This window comes from Arachis ipaensis, chromosome B03, assembly GCF_000816755.2.
Source record: "Arachis ipaensis cultivar K30076 chromosome B03, Araip1.1, whole genome shotgun sequence".
NCBI lineage: Eukaryota > Viridiplantae > Streptophyta > Magnoliopsida > Fabales > Fabaceae > Arachis > Arachis ipaensis.
The window spans coordinates 11,106,266-11,113,828 of record NC_029787.2 but is presented as its reverse complement, the minus strand read 5'-3'; the positions used below and the strand labels follow the sequence as shown (position 1 = coordinate 11,113,828).

General features: G+C 28.6%; 1 protein-coding gene across 2 annotated transcripts in view; it reads right to left on the bottom strand.

Moving 5' to 3' along the window:
* LOC107629552 (ABC transporter G family member 15) overlaps positions 5,380 to 7,563 on the bottom strand; it is a 7,362-nt gene continuing 5,178 nt past the window's right edge. The window contains exons 8-9 of one of the 2 annotated variants that reach the window (XM_016332370.2): positions 7,255 to 7,362; positions 5,380 to 6,006 (exon numbers count right to left, since the gene is read on the bottom strand). In XM_016332370.2, coding sequence (XP_016187856.1) covers positions 5,650 to 6,006; positions 7,255 to 7,362 — 465 coding nt within the window. In that variant the 3' untranslated portion in view covers positions 5,380 to 5,649. The remainder of the gene's footprint in view (positions 6,007 to 7,254; positions 7,363 to 7,563) is intronic. The other variant, XM_016332369.2, reaches the window with a different exon arrangement.

Here is a 7,563-nt window from a genome sequence, read left to right as displayed (position 1 = left end):
TGTGTTGATTTCATTACTTCAATGGCCTTCTTGAGGGATTGGATTTGTGTCCTTATTTGCTGACAATGCTTGCATTTTTCGAGTTCTTGCTCATATTTTTGAATTTCTTGATCTAATGCGTTGTAGACGAACTCCATTCTCTTGTTAATGTATCTGCAATAACATTTTTGTCACCCTTAATATATTCAATCTTTATTGGATATTGTAACAAAAATAATTGCCATCTTACCAATCGTCCATGATTATAATCAACTTTTAAATTATATCGTATGAAACATGTTAAGTAACTTGAATCTGTCCTTAATGTAAATTCTCTGGGTAGTAAATCAATTTTCCATTTCTTAAGAGATTTAATTGCTGCTAGAGTTTCCTTTTCATGAGTAGTATATCTCGTTCTGTTGGAGTAAAAGTCCCTGAAATATACCTGCAAAGTAATTCCTTTAGGGAATATTTAGAATCTAGTGATTCTTTTTCTTGTTCCAAACCTTTTATAGCTTTCTTAACTTTTAGACATCCCGACCAGGTTATGTCTGAAGCATCTGTTTCCACTATTAAGTAGTCATTTTCTTCTGGAATATAAAGTTCTGAAAGTTTTTCACATAATTCTTTAACTCTTTGAATTTGCATACTATCTTTTTCTTCCCATTTCCATTCTTTTTTAGTACTTATTTTTGGAAATAAGCTTTTAGTGTATTCTGTTATATTCTTTAAAAATCCTTGATAAGAAATATAATTTATACACCCTAAAAATCTTTGTAATTGTTTTCTATCTTCTATTTTATTGGGAAATAAATTTACCTTTTCTAAAACATTTGGTTGAAGTTTTAGCTTTCCTTGAGTAGATATAATTAATCCAAGAAACTCTATTTCTTGTTTTGCTATTCTTGCTTTCTTTTTGCTAAGAACTAATCCTTTTTCTTTACATCTTTCTAAAACTATTAATAATTTTTGAAGATGATCTTCTTTATCCTGTTTTGTAAAAATTAGTATATCATCAATGTAAACTAAAACAAATTCATTTAACTCTTTTAGATTTTCTTCCATAAATCTTTGATAAATACCTGGGGCTTGTTTTAATCCGAATGGTAATACATTCCATTCATAGAGCAACACACTTGTTGATTCTTTTGTTAGGCAAGTAAAAGCAGTTAATTTATTTGTTTCTTCGTCTAAACGAAGTTGCCAATATCCTAATTTTGCATCAAGAGATGAAAACCAAGTTGCTCCTTTGATTTTTTCTAAAATAGAATTTTTTTTTGGAAGTTTATGAGCATCACCAATAGTTGCTTCATTCATCTTCTTATAATTAATTACCATTCTTCGTTTTCTCCTTTTAATTTCATTATTGTTTTCGACATAAAAGGCTGGAGTCGCATGAGAACTTTTACTTAATCTTATAATTTCTTTTTCCAAAAGATCTTTACATTCTAATGAGAACTCTTCTCTATCTCTTGCGGAATAAGGAATTTTATTTGAAACATTTATCTCTTTTGTAGGATCTTTTAATTTAATGCTTACTAATTTTTTATTTGTATTTTTAATATCTAAAGGATTTTCAGCACAAATTTTATCCAAAAGTTCTTCTATCTTTATTTCAAGATTATTTTTTGGAATATTTATCTGAAAGTATAAATTTAAATAACATGTTTCTAATATAGAAAATATTTTAAATTTTAAAATTTTATCTATAGTAGTAGTTAGTATTTTTATACGTTTTGATTTTTGATTTATTGAAGAATCGTGTGGAGCTTTTAAAACTATATATGTTAAGTCACCGAAAAAAAAAGTTATTTCCTATGATAAAATCCATTTCAGAATCTAACATATATATGGATGAAACAATGAACCTATAATTTTGAATAAATATTTCAGTCATCTCTGCTTTTTGATCAATTTTATGTATCGATTTGTCAGCTATTCTAACTCTTAATGGTTTCTTTAATTTTTTTTCAATCAAATTTTATATTTGTACTAGCAAAGCATTGTGTTGCTCCAGTATCTATGAAAGCATTTATAAACTTTTCTGTTATTTTTATAGTAATAAATGTGGCATTATTACTCAGTCTCTGAGTCTGTTTCTGAGACATATTAAAAAATATAGTCTAAGTTATCATCAGATTCTTCTAATGGTTCCATGAAACAAGACTTAGCAATTTCTATTTGTTTGGTAAGATCCTTTTTATCCTTCTTTTTTGGACATTCATTTGCATAGTGTCCTTCTTCTTGACAATACCAACACTTACAATTTTCTTTTTTATTTGGGCAATAGTCATTTTTTTGTCTTTTGTTTTTATTGTTATTTCTTTTTCTAAAATACTTCTTTTTTCTCCAGTTTGGATAGTATTTTCTTTTTCTAAATTGATATTTTCTTTTTCTTTGAAAATTTTTATTAAGACCATATTTTTGGGGTATCTCTTCATTATCCTGACAGCAAATTCTAATTATATTTGCAAATCTTTTTTGAGTCGCTTCTTGCATACAACGTTCTTTTATTTCCTCTCTTATTGTAGAGGTTGCTCCACCAAAATTATTTTCAATTGTCCCTCTATTTATTTCTCTTATAAATCTTCCCATTATAAATTTATTAGCAGGATATGAAAATTTTGTTATATACATACTAAGATAATGGTCTTTATCTTCTTCTTTTAATTTATAATAATGTATTCTATATTTACATATATAAGACTCCACATTACATAAATCATATATCTGAATATTAGCTAAATAATTTTTTGCTTCTTGATATTCTTTATTATAGACTTCTTGTCTATGATCTATAATATTTTTTCCAAAAAATTCTTTATATAGAATCATCATTATATGTAATATCTTATCATAAGCTGTTATTTTTGTTGCTAATTCTTCTATTATTTGGTTTTCTATTGATGTCATATAATCTCTTACAGTTCCTTTAGTATGAAACCCTATGTAATTCCAAATATCTCTTCCAGACAATTCACTAAGTTTTTTGGATTAGTAAAGTGAAGGAATTCAACCAGTTCTCGAAAATTTCTTTTTCATTCTTTTTACAGTCTAAATCGAGCATTCTTTCTCCTTCCATTTCCTGGATTTTAGGAACGTATTTTGATGGTATTTTTGTATATTTTGAATCTTTATTTACAAATCCTTTTTTAAAAGCATAATTATCAAAACCTGTTCCCATTTAAATTGAGATTGATTATCCTTAGATATTCCAGCTTTATTTTTTACTTGTATTGGAATTGCTGGTTCTTCGTCACTTGAATAATCTAGGATGTGTTCTTCATTTTCTATATTTTCAGAATTTACTAATTCTTCTTCGATCTATTTGAAATTCCTGTTCCATAATATTATTTTCTTGAGCCATTTTTAATTGTTTAAAAAGCATTGTAACTTCTTCTAATTTTTCTTCAATATTCATAATTTCAATGGTGGTTTTACTTTTAATTTTGTTATGTTGATTATATTTTGAAGTTTTTCTTCTTTGGGATTCTCTTTTTCCTTATTTCTTTAAAAATTTATGGATACTAATATTTCTTCAAGCATATCTATTATAGAATTTAATTGTGGGTTAAAAGTATGATAAAGATGTGGGGAGTCATTTTCATGGTAACATTTTTTAGAAATTCTGTGTGAAAAATAAGTTTTTTCAGGTTTTTGAAGTCCTTCAATAAAACTTATAGTAAAATAAAGATTTTGAGAAAAATCATTTTGTATTGATTTTAAGAATTCGGTGTCATTACAGTTAACATTAGTTAAAATCATTAATTTTTGATCTATTAATTTTGATAATTTAATTATTTCTTCTCTTAAATCTTCTAATTTACTTTTTTTCCATTAGGTGACGCTTTTCTTTGTGAAAAATTATGGTTTTGTGTGAAAAGTGTGGCTTTAAAATGTATGGTTTAGATTTTGCCACGTAGGCGTCTTTACCATAAAATTGTTTTTGGGATCTTTATTTAAGTGGTGTCTTAAAAGTAAACTTTTGTTCTCTGTAGAAGAAATAAGTTAAAGTTTTTTTTTTTCGTTGAAGTTTTTAATAATAATGGATATATAACAAACTTAACCTTTTAATTAATCTAGAATTGATTAATATTACTAATATAGTGATCCCCTAACTATGGTCTCGTATTAGAGCTTTATGAATAGAAAAAATAATTCTCATTAAAAACCCTCTACTTTCATGAAATTTGAGTTAGGGCGGGTTGGATTAATTTTCTCATGATAAGACTTGATGGCTTTAGTTCAATTGGGTCAAACAGTGGGAAGATCAAACCGGCCTCTCTTGCCATTCCAATGAAATAGCTCAAAAATGTAATTATTAAAACTTTTACATACCTCCAAAAACAATGATTTTTTTTTATTTAAATGAAATGAGTAATCACCCAAGTTTTTGGGATGCGAGTAAACACTCCCCTAGCTATCATACGATTCCAAATTTCCATCTAAACCGGCTAGGCCCAGTTAGCGAAGAAGATAGTTGACATAAAATCCGGTTCTGACAAAAAAATACGGTTCTGTCAAAAAACCCGGTTCTTAACTCTATTTAAAAAACAAACATTTAAACCAACCTCATTAGCTTTATCTAAACTTTATTATGGTGATCACTGCAAACATAGTCACCATAAAAATAAAAATAAAAACATTTGTTTGGAACCATGGATCAATCATCTTCTATTGCCTTTTCCCGTTATTTGGATGCCTCAAATTAAATTTATTGAGTTGATATTTACTATTGAATTTCAATAAATACAAAATAGAAGTTCACATTGGAGATTTGTGTGAATTGAATGCAATATCTTTGTTTGCCAAAAAAAGAAAGAATATAATTTCTTTGCTTTCAATTTTAAACATATAAGAGTTAATTCATACAGTTAAGTCTCAATGTGGTTCTTGAATTTAAAATTACTTCAAATTTTGTTTTTGAACTTAACAACGATTGTTCTTGAGATATTTTTGAGTGACAGAATAATAACGTAGTTGGACCTAGATGAAGGTCACGTTGGACTGGTAAAATGTGGCTGTTTTATTTTTTGCGTCTAAATAGAACATAAACAACCTTTTTTAGAGTATTTTGAGAGGTTTTAACTCCAACATGTTAAAACCCCTCAAAATACCCTAAACGATGTCGTTTATGTTCTATTTAGACGAATAGACGCCAAAAATGAAACGACAATGTTTGACCAGTCCAGCGTAGCTTCTAGCATAACCTCCATTCAACCACGTCATCATTTCGTCACTAGAAAGTATTTCAGGGACCACTGTTGATAAATTTAGAAACAAATTTAAAGTAATTTTAAGTTTAGGAATGACATGGAGACTCAACTGCAAGTTCAATGATCACTTTAAATATTAACAACATATAATAAACATCACATTTTTGTAACCTAATTAAAAAAGTAAAAGCTCCAAATTTTTGTTGTTGTCATATATGTTCTAGTAGAAATTCCCAATTTCCCACAAATGTCCCATTTGTCTATGGTTGTAACTCAATTGAAGTGGTTCATTAATTGATTGTGGAAACATTAATAATTTCCTCTATACACATAAGCTGGTAGAACAATTGAAATTGAAATTTGGTATACATGTTAATTAACAAGGCAATCCGAAAATCCAGGAGAGAAATTGAATTAATTATATGATATATGATATAAAAGTCTTGTGTTGTGTCTAATGAAGTGGAGAATTAAGACCCTCTTGAGAAGACAAAGAGTGGAGTGGTTGATGCCTCATGGAAGGGAAAGAAGGCATTTTTCTGAATGAAGGTCTCTTTTCAAGTTGCTGAATGGTTCTCTTTGCATAAAGGTTTTTAAACAATGGAGATGCTCTTTCCTTCAACTTGAGTATGGTGAAGAACAAAAGCCTATATACTATGAGGATCAATAATAGTGCTCCTAAGTCCCACCATTTTGAATGGTTTAATTCAATTCCCAACATGTGTGTTATCACATATTCTCCTGTTAATTTTGGGTCCCCTGGTATCATAGGTTCAAACTCAAGTCCAAGCAGGTCATTCTTGTATGCACCCTACATTCCAATTCCAATGTATATATATTCATGTTAGATCTTACATCAACAAAACAATACTTTAATATACTAATAATAAAGAAAAGAGTTAATAATAACCCTGTTTTGGATATTGTTCAAGGTAAAAATACAGAGATAACAGAAATAAAAAAAAATTAAAGTTGGATAAATTCTGTCAAATTATACAAGGATTTTAAAAAAAGTTTTGTGAACACAAAAATTAGTTAATACTCAATTTGGTCAATAAATTTACACGTGTGCCTTGATTTAGTCCCTAAAATTTCAATTACCTCTATTTAGTTCTTAAACTTTGCAAACATGATCTCTCAAACAATTTTCGACACACAAATATTAATGGAGTGATGATATGAACAGTCATATATCAAATTTGTAAAATGACTTAATTTTAGTTTGGTGTTCAAATAACCCAAAAATGACATTGGTTGGGAGGAAAATTGATGTTCACATATAAGTTCAGAGGCTACATTAAATATTATCTCCACAAAAAATTAGTTATTACATATTTATGTATATTTATGCATGTTATTTCGCATATTCTTTTTAATAAAATAATCAACCACCCATATAATTAAAAGTGTCACAATCGAATAATTAAATCATGGCAGAATAATAAAAGATTTTCATGAAGCCCAATTGTATTGGTTGCTGATTTTTTGTGTTTAAATATTATGACTGAAATATTTTACATGGGTATATATAATTGAGTGTGGCAGAGATGAAGATGTTGAGATGGATAAGTGGTCATACGCGATTGGATAAAATAAGGAATGAAGATATAAGGGAGAGAGTTGGAGTAGCACTCATTGTGGAAAAGATGGTTGAATCGCGTCACAGGTGGTTTGGATATGTGAGAAGAAGACCGATAGAACATCCAGTCAAGAGGGTGGATGAGATGGAAGATGGACAAAGGGCAAAAGGCAGAGGAAGACCTAAGAAGACCATCCATGAGGTGGTCAAACGAGATCTACATGTAAACGGTTTCTTTGTAGACATGATACATGACAAAGCACAATGGTGTCGTTTGATTCATGTAGCCGACCCCACTTAGTGGGACAATGCTTTGTTGTTGTTGTTGTTGTTGTATATATTTAAGTAATTGAGACAGTAACTTAATTATGCAGAATGATTGATTATACATGTAAAAAATTGTTATGATTAGTGGGTGTTTCATGCATAGACAAATAAGGGGTTACAATATTGAATATTGAGGATGAGAAAGGAAATTACCTGAATTGCCCATGCACCATAACTGATATATGAAATTGGGTAGCGCCAAACTGGCTTTGGAAGATCAGATAGCAACCTGAAGAATCCAGAGGTCATCATCATGATTCCCTGCATCAATACAAGCACCAATAATTCAAGATTACTTCATAACTGGAATTTCCTTTTTGGAATTTTATTTTTATTTTTAAAATACTTTTTCTTCAAGAAAATATCATAACTTTTTATTTCTAAAATTTGAACGCAAAACTACTAATTAAAATACTAAAGTATCTATTATATTGACAAACTTCACATTTATTATTATTTCAC